Here is a 23,206-nt window from a genome sequence, read left to right as displayed (position 1 = left end):
GAGTACAATGGGGCGATCTCCGCTCACTGCAACCTCCACCTCCTGGGTTCAAGCAATTCTCCTGCTCAGCCTCCTGAGTAGCTGGGACTACAGGTCCATGCTATCACACCTGGCTAATTTTTGTATTTTTAGTAGAGACGGGGTTTCACCATGTTGGCCAGGCTGGTTGTGAACTCCTAACCTCAAGTGGTCTGCCCACCTCCGCCTCCCAAAGTGCTGGGATTACAACCTTGAGCTATGGCTTCCGGCCCTGCAGCAGTATACTCTCATCCTGATTGTCCCCTCCCCAGCTCCTCCCAATGTCTCCACGCAATGTCTGTTTCCTTCTGGACAATAGCTAAAGATAAGGATTACCTTTATTTTTATTTATTTATTTACTTTTTGAGACGGAATCTTGCTCTGTCGCCCAGGCTGGAGTGCAGTGGTGCAATCTCGGCTCACTGCAAGCTCCGCCTCCCGGGTTCACGCCATTCTCCTGCCTCAGCCTCTCCGAGTAGCTGGGACTACAGGCGCCCGCCACCACGCCCGGCAAATGTTTTTTTGTATTTTTAGTAGAGACGGGGTTTCACCGTGGTCTCTATCTCCTGACCTCGTGATCCGCCCGCCTCGGCCTCCCAAAGTGCTGGGATTACAAGCGTGAGCCACCGCGCCCGGCCAGGATTACCTTTATTTTTTTAAAAAATAGCATAGCTATTGGTTAACTCAGTCATGTAAAAAATTTAAAAAGGCATTTTTTTTTTTGAGACGGAGTTTCGCTCTTGTTGCCCAGGATGGAGTGCAATGGCATGATCTCGGCTCACTGCAACCTCTGCCTCCCGAGTTCAAGCGATTCTCTTGCCTCAGCCTCTGGAGTTGCTGGGGTTACAGGCATGCACTACCATGCCCAGCTAATTTTGTATTTTTAGTAGAGACGGGGTTTCTCCATGTTGGTCAGGCTGGTCTCAAACTCCTCACCTCAGGTGATCTGCCCATCTCAGCCTCCCAAAGTGCTGGGATTACAGGCGTGAGCCACCGTGCCTGGCCAAAAAAAAAGATTTTAAAAGCTCCAAACAAATTAATAGTCAATTTAAAATTTTCTGGTCTTTTGCCAGAAGTATCAGGGAAAGTTAAACATTTATTATGCTCCTGACTCATCTTTAAACAGTATAGACCTTCACAAATAAGTCATGAAAGCTACTCGAAAGTAAGGTTATATAATCCACGGCATGATGCTTTAGGCAAAGCCAATTCACATCTTTTTTGGGCAATTATTTTGAAATGCTTATTTGGTTATGGGAGGAAGACCTAGAGAAAAAGATTTGTCTTCATGGAAGTTCAGCCAACTCCAGATCACCAGAGGGCTCGCCCAGCGTGTGGACGGAGGGCTTTGTTCCTCCTCTTGCTTCTGCTCCTCCCGGCTCCGGCTGCCACCTTTTGTCCGTTTTATTGCTCCTAAGTATAACATTTCTCCACCAGATGTGGACAGCAACAAGAAGGTGTGACGCTAACCAGTGTGGCCTTTTTTTTGATAGCTTGAGTGAAAGTCTATGATAGAAGGCTTGAACTGACCAGGTGTCTGGATAATTTGTGGTTTTCAATTACATGTGCTTCCTCTAGCTTCAGTAGTATAGATACGTAAGTGTGAGAGATTTGGAAATGATACAAGAGATGGTTATCTTGTTTTAGGGTGTTTGAGATCTTGATGTCCTATACTTTAGATATGGAAATGATTACAAAGTTACTTTGTTTATTTATTTTCTTTATTATTTATTTTATTGTTTTTTGAGATGGAGTCTTGCTCTGTCACCCACGCTGGAGTGCAGTGGCGCAATCCCGGCTTACTGCAACCTCCGCCTCCCAGGTTCAAGCGATTCTTCTGCCTTAGCCTCCTGAGCAGCTGGGATTGCAGGTGCCTGCCACCACGCCCGGCTAATTTTTGTATTTTTAGTAGAGATGGCATTTCACCATGCTGGCCAGGCTGGTCTCGAACTCCTGACCTCAAGTGATCCACCTGCCTCAGCCTCCTAAAGTGCTGGGATTACAGGCGTGAGCCACTGTAGCTGGCCTACTTTGTTTAAATTATGTTAAGTTTAAACACAAAGCTGATATTAATAATAATACAGTAAATGATTAGTAGTAACTTGAATATATCTTGAAAGGACATTCATTTTTATCTATCAAAAGGCTGTTATTATTTCTGGGCCTAAAGAGAAATGGAAGATACCCTATCCCCTCCCTTCCATCACACTTCAAGTTTTATTTCTTAGTCACTACCCTCAAATTAATAAAGCTGATGTCAGATGTTATCAATGTCATCTTACCTAAGAATAACTCTGGTACTTCTAGGAGTTACCCTTAGTCTCTCAAACCTCTTTTTTTTTTTTTTTTTTTTTTTTTTTGAGATGAGGTCTTGCTATGTTACCCAGGCTGGTCTCAAACTCCTGGGCTCAAGGGATCCTCCCACCTCAGCCTCCTGAGTAGTTGGGATTACAGGCGTGCACCACCAGACACAGTTTAGAGAACCATTTAATTTAATACTCCAAAGCAAGGGTAGGGAAACTTTTTTTGTAAGAGGTCAGCAGTCAATATTTTAGCCTCTGTGGCCCATACAATCTCTTTCACAACTCTTGAATGCTCCTGTTATTGTGAGAAGGCAACCACAGAAAATCTGTAAACAAATGTATGTGGCTATGTTCCAAGTAACTTCATGGACACTGAAATGTGAATTTCATATAATTTTCACATGTTGTGAAACATTATTCTTTTGGCGTTTTTCTCCCCAACCACTTGGAAATGTAAAAACCACTCCTAGCTTGAAGGCTGTACAAAAACTGGAGGCAGCCTGGATCAATTTGTCGACCTGCTCTAAAGCAAGATTTGATTACGATACTCTAGAAATAACGGGAAAGAATGAACCAGGCAACTCTTGTGTCAAGCCTCAAGCCTGCTCTTCTAGGCAGTGTGGAGTCTAGCATAATAAGTCTTTTTCAACCAACAATGGAAGACTATTAAACACAGACAAATATAACCCATCCACCACTGCCACTCTAAGCTGCTACAAAACCGGCAGACAGGGCTGTGAGTCACAAGGCCTTAGAATCTAACCCCAGGGACTCAGCTGCTCCCCCAAACTTGTTTAATCTCAAAAATAATGAAAGGTTGACTCTCAATCCAAAATATTATCTTGTACTAGTGCCTAGTACAAGGATGTAGCTGGAGGAAGCTTCTCTAGGGTTGCTGTGAACCGATTTTTGCTGGATTGTACGTTAATTCTTGGGTACTCTCAGATCATGCGCAGGTGGAATCCAGGGTTACATTATATTACAACCAACTTGCAGTCTGCCCTCAAGCTATTAGAGCTTATGATTTAAAATTACCCTTACCTGGAGACCAGAAAGTTTCTGAGACCTCCTTGTGGAGACTTACAATCATTAATGTCCTATATACTTCTCTTCCTTGGGTATTTCTTTCAAGATACCTTAATCCAGCAGATGAACAGATAGGAATGTAATTTCTCTCAGCCACCTGCTTTTTCCTAACTCATGATTGAAAGAGGAAAAAGGAGTCTACAGCTTTTGAAACATGTATACACTTTTTTTTTTTTGAGACAGAGTCTTGCTCTGTCGCCCAGGCTGGAGTGCAGTGGTGTGATCTCGGCTCACTGCAACCTCTGCCTCCTGGGTTCAAGCGATACTCCTGCCTCAGCTTCTCGAGCAGCTGGGATTACAGGCACGTGCCACCACACCTGGCTAATTTTTATATTTTTAGCAGAGATGGAGTTTCGCCATGCTGGCCAGGCTGGCCTTGAACTCCTGACCTCAGGTGATCCACCCACCTCAGCCTTCCAAAGTGCTGGGATTACGGGTGTGAGCCCTCCATGTCTTTTTTCTTTTTTTTCTTTCTTTTTGAGACAGAGTCTCGCTCTGTCGCCCAGGCTGGAGTGCAGTGGTGCGATCTTGGCTCACTGCAAGCTCCACCTCCTGGGTTCATGCCATTCTCCTGCCTCAGCCTCCCTAGCAGCTGGGACTACAGGCGCCCGCCGCCACGCCCAGCTAATTTTTTGTATTTTTTAGTTGAGACAGGGTTTCACCGTGTTAGCCAGGATGGTCTCGATCTCCTGACCTCGTAATCTGCCTGCCTTGGCCTCCCAAACTGCTGGGATTATAGGCATAAGCCACCGCGCCTGGCCCCTCTATGTCTTTTCATGACTTGATAGCTCGTGTATTTTTATCATTGAATATTCTACTATACGGGTGTACCACAGTTTGTTTATCTATTAACCTATTGAAGGACATCTTGGATGCGTCCAGGTTTTGGCAATTAGGAATAAAGATGCCATAAACATTCCTATGCAGAATTTTGTGTGGAGTATCAATTTCCAACTAACTGGGTATGTATCTTGGAGTACTGATGGACTGTATGCTAAGATTGTTTAGTTTTGTAAGAAACTACCAACTGTCTTCCAAAGTGGGTGTACCATTTTATATTTCCACCAGCAATGAAGAGGAGTCTTGTTGCTGTACATCCATATCAGCATTTGGTATTGTGTTTTTTTTTTTATTTTAGCCAGTCTACTAGGTATTAATATGTAGTATCATATTATTGCTGTTTTAATTTGTAAATCCATAATGACATATAATACTGAACATTTTTTATATGCTTATCTGCCTTCTTTGATGAGGTGTCTGTTCAGATCTTTTGCCCATTTGTAAAACCACGTTGTTTGCTTATTCTGGAGTTTTGAGTTATTTGTATATTTTAGATATAACTACTTTAACATAAATGTGTTTTGCAAATATTTTCTCCCAGTCTGTGGTTTGTCTTTTTATTCTCTTAGCAGTCTCTTTTGCAGAACAGAAGTTTTATTTTATTTATTTTTTTGAGATAGAGTCTCACTCTATCACCCAGACTGGAGTGCAGTAGTGATCACGGCTCACTGCAGACTCAACCTCCTGGGCTCAAGTGATCCTTCCACCTCAGTCTCCCGAGTAGCTGGGACTACAGGTCCACATCACCATGACTGGCTAATTTTTTTTTATTTTTTTGTAGAGACAGAGTCACAGTATATTGTACAGGCTGGTCTTGAACTTTTGGACTCAAAGCATCCTCCCACCTCAGCCTCCCAAAGGGCTGAGATTACAGACATAAGCCACCACACCCAGCTTCCAGAAGTTTTATTTTTATTTTTATTTATTTTATTTGAGATGGAGCCTTGCTCTGTCGCCCAGGCTGGAGTGCAGTGGAGTGATCTTGGCTCACTGCAAGCTCCGCCTCCCATGTTCACGCTATTCTCCTGCCTCAGCCTCCTGAGTAGCTGGGACTACAAGCACCCGCCACTGTGCCCGGCTAATTTTTTTTGTATTTTTTGTAGAGATGGGGTTTCACCGTGTTAGCCAGGATGGTCTCAATCTCCTGATCTCGTGATCCTCCCGCCTCGGCCTCCCAAAGTGCTGGGATTACAGGCGTGAGCCACCGCGCCCGGCTGCTTCCAGAAGTTTTAAATTCATTTAAGTCCAATTTATTTCTTTCATGGATTATGCTTTTTGTGTATCTAAAACCTCATCACCAAACTCAAGGTCACCTAGATGTTCTCTTATGTTATCTTCTAGGAGTTTTATAATGTTTGGGTTTTACATTTAGGTTTAAGATCCATTTTGTCAAGGGCTCTAGGTAGAAGGAAAAAAAATCTATTTTAACATTTTAAGTTAAGGGGTAAGGATGGGTCTAGATTCTTTTTTTTTTGCATGTCGATGTCCCATTATTCCAGCACCACTTCCTCCCTTGAACTGTCATGTTCTTTTGTCAGAGAGAGTGGGCCATATTCATGTAAGCCTATTTTTGGGCTCTCTATTCTGTTCTGTTGATCAGTTTGTCTACTCTTTCTCTGATGCATGCTGTCTTTTTTTTTTTTTTTTTGAGACGGAGTTTCACACTTGTTACCCAGGCTGGAGTGCAATGGTGCAATCTCGGCTCACTGCAACTTCCGCCTCCTGGGTTCAAGTGATTCTCCTGTCTTAGCCTCCCGAGCAGCTGGGATTACAGGTGCCTGCCACCACACCTGGCTAATTTTTGTATTTTTAATATAGATGGGGTTTCACCCCATTGGCCAGGCTGTTCTTGAACTCCTGACCTCAGGAGTGATCCGCCTGCCTCAGCCTCCCGAAGTGTTGGGAGTGCGGGCATGAGCTACTGCGCCCGGCCTATGCTGTCTTGTTTACTTGCTTTACAGTGAATCTTGAAGTCAGGTAGTGTCAGTCCTCTAACTTGTTACTTTTCAGTACTATGTTAGCCATCTAAATCTTTTGCTTTTCCATATAAACATTAGAATCAGTTTGTCAGCATCCCCAAAGTAACTTGCTGTGATTTTGATTGGGATTCTATTAAATCTATAAATCAAGTTGGGTATAACTGACATCTTAATAATACTGAGTTTTCCTATCCATGAGCATGGACTGTCTCTTTATTTACCTAGATCTTCTTTATTAGTTTTGCAGGTTTCCTCAAGTAGGTCCTGAATATATTTTGTTAGATTTATGCCTAAGTATTTCATTTTGGGGGTGCTAAATGGTATTTTGCTATTAATTTCAAATCTCAATTGTTCACTGCTGATATAAAGGAAAGCAACTGACTTGTACATATTAACCTTATATCCTGCAGCCTTGATATAATCACTTATTAGTTCTAAGTGTTTCCTTGTTGATTTAAAATATTTTTTTTTTGTTTTTGAGACTTGTTTTTTGTTTTGAGACTCTTGTTGCCCTGGCTGGAATGCAATGCCATGATCTTGGCTCACCGCAACCTCTACCTCCTGGGTTCAAGCGATTCTCCTGCCTTACCCTCCCGAGTAGCTTACAGGCATGTGCCACCACGCCCAGCTAATTTTGTATTTTTAGTAGAGACGGGGTTTCTCCATGTTGGTCAGGCTGGTCTCGAACTCCTGACCTTAAGTGATCCACCCGCCTCGGCCTCCCAAAGTGCTGGGATTACAGGCATAAGCCATCGCACCAGGCCTGATTGGAATGGGACAGTATTGGAGGGGGATGTATGGTCAGGAGGAGTTTTCTGGGGCTTATTTTTTCTTCATTAAGCAAGAGAAGCTACAGGACACGTTTACGTTGATGGAATGATCCAGAAGAGAGAGACACTTAGGAAACAGCAGAAGGTGAAGCTGTCTGAGATGCAAGATGATTTCTTTTTTTCTTTCTTTTCTTGAGACAGAGCATCACTCTGTCTTCCAGGCTGGAGTGTGGTGGCCCATCTCAATCTGGGCTCACTGCAACCTCCGCCTCCTGGACTCAAGCGATCCTCCCACCTCAGCCGCCCCAAACTGCTGGGATTAAAGGCATGAGCCACCACACCTGGTCTAGATGATTTCTATTAGCAATAAAGACATAGATATGGCTGCTATTATTGCAGTTTATTGCCTTTCATCATAATTGATGTAAATGCAAATTTTTGGTTAGAGGTTAGTAGTAAAAGTGACATGCAATTTTTCTCCCATATAAGTTCATGAGCCCCCCTAGTTTTAGGGTATGATTATGCAAGTATGTGGCTGAGGTAGATGACAAGACCATTGGAGGAGGGCAGGTGAAGGAACTGAAAGGCTGGGGTTTTGTGGAAATCATGTATGTGGACAGTGAAATCTCCAAGAATTCTGAAACAGTGGTGGTCCTAAAGGAAGTGACAGCGAGCTGGGAGCTAAAATCTTGGCCTCCACCTGAATGAATGCTCCCTGAGTCAGGGTATTCCCAACGCACGAGGCAGCTTCTCCTACTTCTGGACGATCGTAATTACAGGAAACTTCTTCCTTATTCTGAATTACATTCTACCACCTAATATTCCCCATCTTGTTCTTGGCTCAGCCCTCTAGAACTATTCATTCCCTCTGACTTAAGATAATTCTTGAAGCAGCCTAGACAGTTCCCAGTGTTCTCTTTTCCAGGAAGAACATTCTCAGGTCTTTCAACCCCTCCTTATACATCATGGTTTCCAGTACTTTCACTATTTTGGTTGCTCTCTTTGCAATACACTTGATTCATTGTTTTCCTAGGGGTGACAGTCAGTGGCATGATCTTCTGACTTCCCTTCTGCTATTCAAATCACTATGGCAATTAATAAACACTTTATTTTGCCAAGATGGGTGTGGATACAACATTGTTACTGAGCGACAGCAAAACATCTTATACAAGTTATACAAAGATGTTTTTCCTTTATAATCTGTAGCCTTCTGCTATCCCTGCTAAATTCACAGTGATTAATGTTATAGTGGTGGAATTACTGACAAGAATGTTACAGTGTCCATGTTTCTAACACATGGCAGAAAATACTATGAATTTGTGCATCAGAAGGAGTACTTACAAGAATATCGGTATTTTCAAAATAATTCCTCCAGTATGGTCTGATTTTTCTCTGTCCACCAATGTCCCATACATTCAGTTTAAAACCTTGTGACTGTAAACTTTTGATGTTGAAACCCTGAAACAGGGACAAAAAAAATCAAGTTTTATTAAACTTTGGGATCATAATTCTGACAAAGTTACATTTAATAGCTACGTTTTTTATTAATTCTAAAGTACTCTGCCATATGTGATACTGGTAATGCTGAAAATGGTTTATTGTGACACAGAATAAAGAAACATATTTATACATGCTTGTTTCATCCAGGTTGTAGAGTCAGTGTTAATAATATCAGGCTAACACAATGTTTTTCTACAATGAACATCCATACATATCTAATTACTGAGGATAACTCCAAATGAGAATAACTCTAACCAACACACATCACATGCCCATGAATCTTCAGTATGGTAAAATTTAACAGGACATTTCATGTAACTAACAAAAAAAAGCTGAATCTGAAGACTCAACAGAAAAGAACACAAGCTAAATTTAAAGAGGCAAAAGCTACAAATCTAGAGGATTAGATTATTCAAGAGCAGCTCAAAATAAATTTCCTACAGGGATTTATCAGGAAAAAGAGCAGAACTGAGGATGCTATGGGGGAGGCTGGGTTTATAACTTGAATATATCAGCCCAGTAGGGAGATGGAGCCCTCAGTTGCAGACACTGATGGAAACAAACAAGTGGTCACTTAAAATTGTACTTTCAGGCTGGGTGCGGTGGCTCACACCTGTAATCCCAGCACTCTGGGAGGCTGGGGCGGATGGATCAGGAGGTCAGGAGTTCGAGACCAGCCTGGTCAATATGGTGAAACACTGTCTCTACTAAAAATACAAAAATTAGCCAGGCGTGTTGGCGCATGCCTGGAGTCCCAGCTACTCAGGAGGCTGAGGCAGGAGAATCACTTGAACCCCGGAGGCAGAGGTTGCAGTGAGCTGAGATCATGCCACTGCACTCTGGCCGGGGCGACAGAGCAAGACTCCATCTCAAACAAAAACAAAAACAACAAAAAAACAAACAAAAAAAGTGCTTTCATAGGGAACTATGATGAACTTGAAAAGGAAGTCTTCATTTTTTTTTTGTTTTTTTTTTTTTTTGAGACAGAGTCTCGCTCTGTTGCCCAGACTGGAGTATGGTGGCATGGTCTTGGCTCACTGCAACCTCCGCCTCCCAAGTTCAAGTGATTGTCCTGCCTCAGCCTCCCGAGTAGCTGGAATTACAGGCGCCCGCCACCACACCCGGCTAATTTTTTGTATTTTTAGTAGAGACAGGGTTTCACCATATTGGTCAGGCTGGTCTCAAACTCCTGACCTCGTGATCTGCCCACCTCGGCCTTCCAAAGCACTGGGATTACAGGCATGCACCACTGCGCCCAGCCAGAAGTTTTTTTTTTTTTTTTTTGTAGAGTTGTGCTCTTGTTGCCCAGGCTGGAGTGCAATGGTGCGATCTGGGCTCACCGCAACCTCTGCCTCCAAGCAATTATCCTGCCTCAGCCTCCCGAGTAGCTGGTATTACAGGCATGCATCACCATGCCTGGCTAATTTTGTACTTTTAGTAGAGATGGGGTTTCTCCTTGTTGGTCAGGCTGGTCTTGAACTCCTGACCTCAGGTGATCCGCCCACCTCAGCCTCCCAAAGTGCTGGGATTACAGGCGTAAGCCACCGCGCCCAGCTGGAAGTCTTCATTTTTAAGACAGTTACTTGAGGTGAAACTTTGAGGAAGGTGAGCAAATCAGGGACAGGCAGAATTGCCAGCTGGGGGTCAGTGTGGAAAGAAACAAATTAACAAGCCCTTTGGGGTTCCCAGAGAATGTATTTCATGAACAAGAATTTTTTTTTAAGTCTTCTTGCAAAAATTACATAAGGAAATCAGGATTTGAAAAACACAATCAACAGCTTGCTACCACAGGAGAGACATTTCATCCAGAATAACTGGAGTTAGATAGGTTTGGAGATGCCTCCACAAACATTTGTTTCACGTGGTAGCCTGTCAACACTGCTGCCTGGCACAGAAGGAGAAGGCACAGTGCAATAGGACAGGAACATTGCCACCCAATTTCCACTGAGGATACACAATCTCTGGAAGATAACTGGGGATCCTGCTGACTCTCACTTCTCTAACACGCCAATGACTGAATACATTAGAAGTTCAAGAATTCTAAACGGAAATGGCTTAAGCTTATTGAAAAAAGTTTCATTGTGACTCACTGGCAAAACTACTTTAGTGTATTTAAAAATTCCACACTCAACAATGATATTAAATGTCAAACTCAGTAATACTGAATCCTTTCTGGAATAAAGCAGAAAATAAATAACAGTAAATCTTGGAATACAAGTAACAGTAAATCTTGGAATTTGACCATATGTATCAATGGGCTTAAACATCTATAAGTCATGAGACCCAACAAATCTAGGAATTTATTCTGAGGAAATAATAATGATGAATGGGCAAAAACATTTAGAGATGTATATTACATAAGTATTTACATATATAATAACATAGAAAGATGTTCATGATCTATTATTAAGTGAACAAGAAGAGACAGGTTCCGTGGCTTACACCCATAATCCCAATTTTGGGAGGCTGAGGCAGGAGGACTGCTTGAGCCCAGGAGTTCAAGGCCAGCCTGGGCAATGTAGTGAGACCCTATCTCTACCAAAAAAAAAAAAAATTAGCTGGGTATGGTGGCACATGCCTGCAGTCCTAACTACTCAGAAGCCTGAGGTGGGAAGATTGCTTGAACCCAGGAATTTGAGGCTGCAGTGAGCTATGGATGGTGCCACTGTACTCCAGCCTGGCCGACAGAGTGAAACCCCATCTCTAAAAAAAATCTATATCTAGATATAGATGATATAAGCTAGTATATCCCCTATGAGCCATTTTTATTTTTTATTTTAAATATACCCATTATATATACGCATAGAAAAAAACTTGATACATTCCAAAATGTGAACAGTGGTATGTCTGACTGGGCATTATAGGTGACTTCTAGTTTCTCAATTTTATTTATTTATACTTCCTAAATTTACTACAATGAGCATTTATTACCTTTTCTAATATAAAACAAAAAAATAATAAAAGTTTGTTTTTAAAGAATATGAAACCTTGACACAATATAATATGAGAGTCACTTATAACACATCAAACAAAGCCTGAAGGTTAGAATGAGAACTTTGGGTTCCTAACTTTGAGTTTATTTCTGTGTTTGCAGTGTGGAAGTCTTCATGTTAGTGTTCTTGAGAGATACAGTTTATTGCTAATACTGAAAAAAAAAAAACAAAAGCAAAAAAAACCCACAAGCGCATGCACACAAAAACTAGTGCTTCTTTTTCTGGCAGAAATCTTGACACACTAATATGTGTTTTCAGCCCTTCTAGGCTAGACTACTGTAATTTGCTTGGGCTATACATTAAATTTGTTCAGAAGCTGTAAAATCGTTCATTTGGTAGCAGTTGAAATGACTTTTCCATAAAGAGTTGTGAATCAGTAAGACTCACGGGCCGTGAAGTATGCATGCACACCAGCACAGCCATTCAAACCTGACACCAGGGTCTTATCACAGTACAGTGATGGAAAATAACTCTGGTTTTGCTAAAACCTCTAACCTTTAATGCTCAAACACTTTAAAGTGACTAAGACCAACAAGCTCTCCCTGTTGGCTTAACCAAAGGTCAGGCATTCTTAGGATTTCCTACAGGGAATGAGTTCTAAGAAGCCCACTACAGTTTTTCCAATCAGGACTTGTCTTTTTTTTTTTTTTTTTTTTTTTTGAGACGGAGTCTCACTCTGTCGCCAGGCTGGAGTGCAATGGCACAATCTCGACTCACTGTAATCTCCACCTCCCGAGTTCAAGCCATTCTCCTGCTTCAGTCTCCTGAGTAGCTGAGATAACAGGTGCACGCCACCACACCCAGCTAATTTTTGTATTTTTAGTAGAGACAGGATTTCACCATGTTGGCCAGGATGGTCTCCATGTCCTGACCTCATAATCTGCCCACCTCGGCCTCCCAAAGTGCTGGGATTACAGGCATGAGCCATGGTGCCAGGAGTTGTCTTTTTTTTTTTTTTTTTTGAGACAGAGTCTCGCTCTGTCGCCCAGGCTGGAGTGCAGTGGCACAATCTCGGCTCACTGCAAGCTCCACCTCCTGGGTTCATGCCATTCTCCTGTCTCAGCCTCCAGAGTAGCTGGGACTACAGGCGCCCGCCACCATGCCCAGCTAATTTTTTGTACTTTTTAGTAGAGATGGGGTTTCACCGTGTTAGCCAGGATGGTCTCGATCTCCTGACCTTGTGATCCGCCCACCTCGGCCTCCCAAAGTGCTGGGATTATGGGCGTGAGCCACTGTGCCCGGCCCAGGACTCGTCTTTAAACCTCCACGCTGTGAGCACTATCATTCCCTCATCCTTTATGCTTTGCTTGCTTGCCCTCTTCAGGAAAGAGGAAGGTTGATGAGACTGGATTTAAAAAGGCAGGCAATTGGCCGGGCAAGGTAGTTCACGCCTGTAATCCTACCACTTTGGGAGGCCGAGGCAGGCGGATTGCCTGAGCTCAGGAGTTCAAGACCAGCCTGGGCAACGATGGTGAAATCCCGTCTCTACTAAAATACAACAAATTAGCCGGGTGTGGTGGCGTGCACCTGTAGTCCCAGCTACTTGGGAGGCTGAGGCAGGAGAATCGCTTGAACCCAGGAGGCAGAGGTTGCAGTGAGCTGAGATTGCACCACTGCACTCCACCCTGGGAAACAGAACGAGACTCTGTCTCCAAAAAAAAAAAAAGGCAGGTAATTGTTCTTTTATTTTAAAAGTTGATACATATTTGTATTTATTAAGTCTGAAAAGTACACGGTAAAATATTAACCATGGTTTTTCTCAGAGTTTTCTCCTTTATGCTTTCTCTGTGTTTTCTACATGCACTACTTTCATAATCAGAAAAGATAAAGCTATTTTTTAAAAAAGAATAGGCTGGGTGCGGTGGCTCACACCTGTAATCCCAGCACTTTGGGAGGCTGAGGTGGGTGGATCATTGAGGTCAGGAGTTTGAGACCAGCCTGGCCAACATGGCAAAACCCCAGCTTTACAAAAAAATACAAAAATTAGCGGGGCATGGTGGTGTGTGCCTGTAGTCCCAGCTACTAGCGAGGCTGAGGTCCAAGAGTCGCTTGAACCTGGGAGGCAGAGGTTGCAGTTGAGCCAAGATTGCACTACCACACTCCAGCCTGTGCGACAGAGCAAAACTGTGTCTCAAAAAATAAATAATTTAAAGAAATAAAATAAAAATAAAAAGAATATAGGTACTCAGATCTGCTGGATTTGTCTATATACACACAAACACACACATGTGTATGTATGTATACATATATTTTAAATTGTAACATAACATGTACAATATGCAGCTGCTGAGGACATGTGCAGGTGGGGAAGGAGGGGCACACACGGAAGAGGGGTGCATGTGCTGAAAGGTGTTGTGTGGAGGCTGAAGCCCAGCGGGGTGCAGATGCTGCAGTGGGGTGGCCTGATGAAGTGGGCACTGTGAAGTGTGTCCACGTACACATTTTAACATTATAACATAAAACGTACCATTTTAGCCATTTTAAAGTGTACAGTTCCATGGTATTAAATACATTCACACTGTGGGCCATTATCCACAGAACTCTTTTCATCTTGCAAAACTGACTCACTGTACCCGTTAAACACTAACTCCCCATTCCCCCTCCCCAGCTCCAGTAACCACCATTCTGCATTCTGTCTCTATGAATCTGACTACTCTAAATACCTCATGAGAATGGAATCTCTTACATATTTTTGAAATCTGGTTATCTTTAGATTGTATAGACTTTTCTCAGAGACAAAACTTGGAAGTGGACAAAACTGTATTCCCCATTTTGTCTTTCACATTGCTATTGTTGTCTTCCTGTGTCATACGGCATCTGGAGCCAAGGCAGTGCTCACCTGTGTAGGTGTGATGTGGCTGATGTCTTCAGATGCAAGCTGCTTCAGAATAGTGGTCTTGCCAGCATTATCCAAGCCCAGGAGAAGTATCCTCACCTCCTGGTCTGGTGCACTTTTCAACTTGCGCAAAATTGAGAGCAAACCCTTGAACAACCACAGAGGAGACAGATTACTCTGGGGGTACTGACTTTGATATTACTGGATATCAGAATAACTTATCCTTGAAAAAAGTTCTTGGTTATGGAGAGCTTATGTTATTATTTTTCATTCTAATGCCACTTATTCCATTTGCTTCCTCTTTCCAAGTTTCGGTAGAAGTGCTATAGTAAATTCAGCAACTTAGTAAGTAGCAGGGCTTATTTCTGCTTCTCCTATCAATCTAGCTTAGCAGTCACCCCAAATCTCCTGGGAGTGTGAACTCTACCCCATCTGTGTTCCTAAAGCCCTTTATATACACTTAGAGCAGAACATTCATCATATCAAACTAGGTAACTGATGTTTGTATTTTTCTCCTTTACTAAAGTTTCTCGTGGTAAGGGCTATACTTGTCCCATAATGGCTCGCACTTATCAAACAGACACTAGATAACACTTGTGAAATTAAATAGAATGACACACCCAAGTTAACACACGATTTTAAGGTGTTATACAAAAATATATAAAAAGGCTATATAAAATTATAGTTGGGCTTCCTGTTAATGATTTTATCTATTTCATCATTTCACATTGCATGCCTGTATCAAAACATCTCATGTACCCTATAAATATGTAACACCATGGACCCACAAAAATTAAAAGGAAAAAATTTTTAAAAAAGATTTTATCGCCGGGCACAGTGGCTCATGTCTGTAATCCCAGCACTTTGGGAGGCCGAGGTGGGCGGATCACGAGGTTAGGAGATCGAGACCATCCTGGCTAACACGGTGAAACCCTGTCTCTACAAAAAATATAAAAAATTAGCCGGGCGTGGTGGCAGGCGCTTTGTAGTCCCAGCTACTCGAAATGCTGAGGCAGGAGAATCGCTTGAACCTGGGAGGCGGAGGCTGCAGTAAGCCAAGATTGCACACTGCACTCCAGCCTGGGTGACAGAGCAAGACTCCGTCTCAAAAAAAAAGATTTTATCTATTTCAACACATCTTCAAGACTTCTTCATTCAAAATGTTCTACTATCATCTTTCACAAGACCCTACAGGATAGGTGCATGGTATAGATAATCTGTGTTTTTTAGATGAAAAATTTGGTACAACAGAGAAGTTAAAAAATCATAAAAGGCATCCATGAAGCAAACAAACAAACAAACAAACAAACAAAAAACACCACCAAAATTAACCAAGGAATTTTTTACTGTTAATCTAATATTTCCCTCTGTCACCCAGGATGGAGTGCAGTGGTGTGATCTCGGCTCAACTGCAACCTCTGTCTCCCGGATTCAAGCAATTCTTGTGCCTCAGCCTCTAGAGTAGCTGGTATTACAGGCATGTGCCACCATGCCTGGCTAATTTTTGTATTTTTAGTAGAGATGGGGTTTCGCCATGTTAGCCAGGCTGGTCTCGAACTCCTGGCCTCCAGAGATCCTCCCACCTTGGCCTCCTAAAGTGCTGGGATTACAGGCCATGAGCCACCTCTCCTGGCCATTATTTATTATTTTTTATGGATAGAAATATAAAGCATGTTGCTGGGCATGGTGGCTCACGCCTATAATCCCAGCACTTTGGGAGGCCAAGGCAGGAGGGCTGCTTGAGCCCAGGAGTTCAAGACCAGCTCTGGCAACATAGTGAGACCCTGTCCCTACAAAAAATAAAAAACAAATAAGCCAGGCATGGTGGCGCAGGCCTGTGGTCCCAGCTACTCAGGAAGTTGAGGTGAGAGAATTGCTACAGCCTGGGAGGTTGAGATTGCAGTGAGCTGTATTTGTGCCACTGCACTCCAGCCTGGGTGACAGAGTAAGACTCTGTTTCAAAAAGAAAAAAAAAAGAAAAAGAAAACAAAGAAAAAACAAATAAACCATGTTGATTTTTAGTTAAGAACATAAGAACATCTTTATAGGAAAGTTATTTGTTCTGTGCTATAGCTGATGATCTTGTCCTAACGACACATGGCTAGAACAAGAGTCAAAGAATCCCAGAGTTTAAAGGGCATATAATTTAATCTCCCAGCCCAAGAAGAAATTCCTTCAAACTGAGTCTTAGAATTATGTAAAATGGTTGTATTTGTTATTCACATTGTACCAGGCAATAATTCAAACCAGTTTGTTCACTAAGATCAAAGGATACTTCTGAGAAATAATTCTCAACAACTGCATCTTTGGACAATCATATGCAAATATGCATAATTATTAAGAATTCCTTTCTGCCTCAGAGACTCCTTGTTTACCACTTCTAGTACTGTATTTGTACTGACTTGCTAAGGACCACATTAACCTTTTTATGCCTCAATTTTTTCCAGCAGTAAAATGGAAGGTTTAGTCTAAGCTAGACAAATTCTATGCCAAAAGATTTGGGGGACAGAGATTGAATAGATTGGAAACAAACAAAAGTCTGGCTTTTTAAAAGACCAGACTTTTTTTTTTCCTTTTTCTTTTTTTTGGGGGAACAGGGTCCTCCTCTGTGGCCTAGGCTGGAATGTAGTGGCGTGAACATGGCTAACTGCAGCTTCGACTTCCTGGGCTCAAGCAATCCTCCCACCTCAGCCTCTCCAGTAGCTGGGACTACCGGCTCACACCACCACGCCCTGCTAAGTTTTGTATTTTTTGTAGAGATGGGGTTTTGCCATGTTGCCCAGTCTGGTCTCGAACTCCTAAGCTCAAGCGATCCACCCAAAGGCAAGACTTTTTTTTTGCTGTTTTTATCTCATCTGGTCTTGAATACTTTGACAGCATTCTTTCTTAAAGCTATATTTACAAGAAGTCTCCCTGGTTTCTATTAGCTATATTGCAATCACTCATTTATAATATCACCTTTCAGAAAAGTAAAAATTAAAATTCTGAGATCCTTAGGGGACTGGTGACATAAAAAGGCTAAGAAGAGGAAAACCCATTTTACTACTCATCCTGAGTTCCTGATTGTTAGTGAAAAGAAGAGGTCTCATTACCTCTTAAAATAAATTATAAAACATCTGGAATTTATCAAATTAGTACATTAAATGACATATAGGCAAAGTTCTTCTCATGCATTTTCTGCTTAGTGCAGAAATTATGAAGGAAGATCTGTTTCCTATTTAAAAAAAAATTTTTTGGGGCCGGGTGTAGTGGCTCACACCTGTAATCCCAGCACTTTGGGAGGCCGAGGTGGGTGGATCACTTGAGGTCAGGAGTTCGAGACCGGCCTGGTCAACATGGTGAAATCCCGTATCTACTAAAAATACAAAATTAGCCGGGTACGGTGGCACACGCCTGTAATCCCAGCTACTTGTGAAGCTGAGGCAGAAGAATTGCTTAAACCCAGGAGGTAGAGGTTGCAGTGAGCCAAGATCGTGCCTCTGCACTCCAGTCTGGACAACAAAAGCGAAACTCCATCTCAAAACAAAAACAAAAAAGAAAACCATATATACATATATATGGTTTTTTTTTTTTTTTTTTTTTTTTTTTTTTTTTTTGAGACAAGCTCTCACTCCTAATGCCAGGCTAGAGTACAGTGGTGAAATCACGGTTCACTACAGCTTCAACTTCCCAGGCTCAGGTGATCCTTCCACCTCAGCCTCCGGAGTAGCTGGGACTATAGATGTATACAACCACACCCAGCTAATTTTTTGTATTTTTAGTAGAGACAGGGTTTCACTATGTTGCCCAAGCTAGTCTCAAACTCCTGGCCTTAGGCAATCTGCCCATGACGGCCTCTCAAAGTGCCGGGATTACAAGAGTGAGCCACTGCACCCGGCCTATAAAATATTTTCAAAGTTTAAAATTAATGTTTTGGGTTTTTCCTCACGTGTCTCTTTTAAAGAAATTACTAAAATTACTAAATTTACTAAATTTAGTAATTTAGTAAATTTAGAAATTACTAAAATTACTAAAAACAGTAAAAATACTGTTTTTATTCAGGCAGAGACTTGCTACACACTCATTACATTTGAAATTAAAGAATTAAGAGAAAAACAAGGCCAGGCACAGTGGTTCACACCTGTAATACCAGTGCTTTGGGAGGCCGAGGCAGGAGGATAGCTCGAGGCCAGGAATTCAAGATCAGCCTATGCAACAAACACGAGACACATATCCCTACCAAAAAAAAAAAAAAATTATCCAGGTGTGGTGGTGTGCCCCTGTGGTTCCAGCTACTCAGGAGACTGAGACAGAAGGACGGCTTGAGCCCAAGAGTTTGAGGCTGCAGTGAACTATGGTCAGGCCACTGCATTATGGGCTAGGTGACAGCGCAAGACCCTGTCTCACAAAAAAAAAAAAAAAAAAAGAGACAAACATGTTTATTCACCTTAAAGGGAGAGGAGCAAATCACAGATAAGAAAGAAAAAGAAATCATTCTAACTATAAGGCTGGGTGCAGTGGCTCACGCCTGTAATCCCAGCACTTTGGGAGGCTGAGGCTGGCAGATCATTTGAGGCCAGGATTTTGAGACCAACCTGGTCAACAAGGTGAAACCCTGCCTCTACTAAAAATACAAAAAATTGGCCACGCATGGTGGCGGGCACCTATATTCCCAGCTACTTGGGAGGCTGAGGCAGGAGAATCGCTTGAACCTGCGAGGTGGAGGTTGCAGTGAGCCAAGATCACGCCAGTGTACTCCAGCCTGGGTACACACAGAGCTCGACTGTCTCAAAAAAAAAAAAAAATTCTAACTATAGATAAACTTTATTAACCTAATGGTGTAGAATACAGTACTTCTACATTTCTAATAAGTAATTTTCCTTATTAGGAAATAACTTCAGATACTTCACCTTTAAGTGAAATTACAGAGAAATGGAAAGTTCAGCTAATGTTTTCTTCCAGCAAAATGATAAATGGCATTTCAAGCATGGTCTAGGGAAGACAAGTGCAAATATAATACAGCATCATATTAATCCAAATACTGAGGATGGGATCACAGGATTATCAGGGTTTGCTAAATAGGGAAGAGGATATTTATAGAGATCAGGGTTCTGCCTGAAAGGTACAAAGTAAGCTGATTTAAGAGGCTGGATGAAAGAGACCAGAATAAGTCTATTCTGTGCATCTATACATATAGGCCCATATTTTATTTTAACTGTCAAATGAAGGGAGACAGTGATTATAAGTTAAATTTATTATAGGGCTGAGTTTTGCAGTATAAATACAATGACATTAATTTTTAAAGTGCATTTTTTGGCCAAAATATCCATTCACGCAATTATCATTAAACACCCTTAATGTGCCCCAAGTACAACAGTGAGCAGAACAGGCATGATCTCTATGTAGGATTTATATTCCTGTGACATCAAATAAAACAATTTAAGAAACATGAACTTCAGTTAAAAGTATATTGTGTGTTACCAGCATGTGTGTATACAAGTTATCTACACCCTGGTGGGCAGAAGTGGTCTGACTCAACCACAAAACATTTAAACAAACTTTTCTACAGTCAAATCATGAATAGATGTGCTATGGACTACAGACGTTTTATCTGCCTCGAAATCAGCTTAAACTATTGGCAGAGGCATGGTGCCCTGACCTAAAACAATACAAACTAGGTCATTCAAAGAAACCAGAGTGGTGGAGGGGGAAGGAATGCGTTGGTATATGGAAAATATATGTGGTTGTGAGGATCAGCTAAAATCTAAATTCTGAAATTACGAAGCCAACCGTCAAGTACATACAGTCCCCATAACTAGCTTAAATATAACTGACTTCCATTTGTTTTTACGTCTTTCAACTGAACTCCTATCAGCTTAAAGCTCAAAATTGAGAACTTCATCCAAACTGTGTCTTCTTTCTCATCACCCTCTCCTAAATAAATACAAATAATGTTTCCTAAGGAACAAAGTCTGGGCATCTCCTCAGGAAGAGTGGGTTCCCACTTCACCAGAGTCCTAATGCAATGAATGTTATGGGCTTTAGAATTTCACAGACTTGTATTCAGCTTCTGTGTATATATATATATATATGTGTATATATGTATGTGTGTGTTTATATATATATATGTGTATATATATAACACTGCACACAGTTTCAGCTAGAAAATAGGAACAGGCCAGGCGCGGTGCCTCACGCCTGTAATCCCAGCACTTTGGGAAGCCGAGGCGGGCGGATCACGAGGTCAGCAGATAGAGACCATCCTGGCTAATATGGTGAAACCCCGTCTCTACTAAAAACACACACACAAAAAATTAGCCGTGCGTGGTGGCGGGCGCCCGTAGTCCCAACTGCTGCGGAGGCTAAGGCAGGAGAATGGCGTGAACCCGGGAGGCGGAGCTTGCAGTGAACCGAGATCGCACCACTGTACTCCAGTCTGGGTGACAGAGGAAGACTCCGTCTCAAAAAAAAAAAAAAAAAAAAGAAAGAAAAAAGAAGAAAACAGGAACAATACTTATATCTCAAGAGATGATGCTATGAGGATGAAATGAGGTCATGTATGTAAAGCTGACACATAGCAGCCACTGAAAAGACTACCCCCGTGTTTTATTTTTTTTAAATAATTTTTCATGGGCCATTTTCTAACCAGAAAACATAAATAACTGTTGGGAACAATCTTCAAATGTTGAACATGCTTGAGGACGACCACAAGCTCCATATATGTAGAAAGTTCTCCATAAATAATTACTGAATGAAGGAGTCATATGTTAAATATAAGTGGTTAGTTATGTGCTAAAATTACTGTCATTTTAGTATTTTAGTAATTTATCAAGAACCTGGCACTTTAAAGCAAGGGTAAAATAGCTGACTCTAAATGTTCAGAGAAACCCATATTTGGGTTTTTGCCACAGTTACCCAAATTTGAAAAAAAATATGTATTTGTCACAGCTGAAGTTTAAAACAAAAACCAAAAAAAACTTGGGGTTCACGCTTCAGTTGTACAGTTAACCATGGGGCTCATGGGATGCCAGATGGGATACACTTAAGTCACACCACTGACTAAATTCAGTGTTTCACTTCAAGTTTTAAGAACAGCTCACGCTTTTGGAGATAGAAAAAAAATGTTTCTGGGAAACCAGATAAAGAAACCGGAATAATTTGTCCTAATTTCTTATTGTTCATCTTAGGAAAAAGGAAAAAAGAAAAACAAAATCTGTTTTCATCATTGAACACAACAGTTGTATACAACAGTGTTGTATATACACTGTCAATTTGTTGTATACAGTGCCAATTTGCACCTGGAAACATGGGCAGTGGTTAATTTACTGTGGCCTGTAATTATAAATTAAACAATCATGGAATTACACAGTACACTTAATTGATAAACAAACTGGGAAAAGTTAGCCAACTCTCATACACTTCTCATCTATAATGACAAATCTCAATCTCTGTTGGTTCGGCATGCCCTTTTTATTCCAATTCTAGCTATTTTCTGGGTAAATATTTATGTTTGTACTCATTTGTTGAGAAAAACTTTAAACGGACAGCTCACGTATAAATGATTAAGAAAAAGAAACAGTTGTAAAAATCTGTTTAGCCTGAGGTTAAAAAAAAAAACTGCAAGTGTAGCAAGTGTGAAATGTGATTGGCAACTTCAGATCAAATAACCCTACTTCTTTAACAATCTGACAATGTAAAATCAATTGAGATTTTTTTTTTCCTTTCCAAATCTACTCACTGGATAATCTGACCAAACATCTATTTTTTTTTCTTCCTGGGCACCTAACTTTTTTTTTTTTTTAACTTCTTAAATGAACAGAAATGGCTCAACATTTCTAAAAGTCAAGAAAGGAACTACGAAGAGAGGTGGAGCAGTGACTATAAGTTTGATGACAGGCTCTTTGCAGCCAACTAACCTGCTTTAAGTGGTTCAAAATCAATTTTTCTTTGATAGCTCTAAAATTACTCAATTCCATTTTAACTCCCACCAACTAACTGTACAGACATTAACAAGAAACAGATGTCAACGGTCAGATCTGTCACAACCATAATTTAGAATTTGGGAAAGCTTTAATTAGGGCTGACAGAGAAAAGGCTTGCCCCAGATTGAAGTTCGATCTCCATTTTTAACTTCTCGTTCTTTTCAGTTTGGAGACCTCAAAGCTAGGATTAAGATCTTTTGGTCCTGGTATGGTCACATGCAAGAGGAGATTGAAAAAGGTTTCGAAGGAAATTCTAGAGACCGAACAGCTAATATGCCTCCATCAACATGGATTAAGTATTGAATGAAAAATCGGTCATTACCAACAATCAGATCCTGCAAAACTCTCAGCAAATAACTAAATAATTCGGGACTGAGGAAGCGCACCCGCCACGCAGACACCAAGACGGCGTAAAATCCACCAGGCATCCCTTCCAAGCGGCACCCCTTTGTGTCGTGGGACTTACTCCCCTACCCCCCAGGGGCCCGCACAGCGCGAGAAGGAGGAGAGCTAGGCTACCATCTCCCCTGCTACCGCCAGGGCGACCTCAGAGCCAGTGGGGCCGGCCTTCTCTCCACTTCTGGCCGGGCTCCAGACGAACCCCACTTTACTGCAGCGCCGCGAGACCGATTGCCCGGGAAGTCTAAGCCTGCTAGCGAAAGCTGCTCTCCGCAGTTCCTGGGATCCGCCCTCACCCCTGTCCCCAGAGTAATGATGGAGCCCGGGCTCCGCACCCGGCCAGCCGCGCACTCTGCCAGCCCCTTCCCCAAGCCTCGGACCCGCTGCAAGCCCCGCCTTCCTCTCCAGGCCCAGGCCTCCCTCCAGGGCCCACACTCGGGGCTCCCTGCCGACCCCCGAAATCAGTCCAGAACACAGATAGCAGGCTGAGCGACGTCCCATTCCCTCCTTGGCTTTAAGCG

General features: G+C 42.0%; 1 protein-coding gene across 3 annotated transcripts in view; it reads right to left on the bottom strand.

The window, feature by feature from the left end:
- The window catches only part of ARL3 (ADP ribosylation factor like GTPase 3), a 44,511-nt gene that overhangs the window by 20,950 nt on the left and 355 nt on the right, over positions 1-23,206 (bottom strand). For 2 of the 3 annotated variants that reach the window (XM_055250801.2, XM_063628215.1), the window contains exons 1-3: positions 22,806-23,201; positions 14,329-14,472; positions 8,338-8,454 (exon numbers count right to left, since the gene is read on the bottom strand). In XM_055250801.2, coding sequence (XP_055106776.2) covers positions 8,338-8,454; positions 14,329-14,472; positions 22,806-23,186 — 642 coding nt within the window. In that variant the 5' untranslated portion in view covers positions 23,187-23,201. Of the gene's footprint in view, positions 1-8,337; positions 8,455-14,328; positions 14,473-22,805; positions 23,202-23,206 lie in introns of those variants that run through there. The other variant, XM_055250797.2, reaches the window with a different exon arrangement.

This window comes from Symphalangus syndactylus, chromosome 2 (genome assembly GCF_028878055.3).
Source record: "Symphalangus syndactylus isolate Jambi chromosome 2, NHGRI_mSymSyn1-v2.1_pri, whole genome shotgun sequence".
Taxonomy (NCBI): Eukaryota; Metazoa; Chordata; class Mammalia; order Primates; family Hylobatidae; genus Symphalangus; species Symphalangus syndactylus.
The sequence above is the reverse complement of the archived record's forward strand: the minus strand, read 5'-3'. Positions and strand labels throughout refer to the sequence as shown.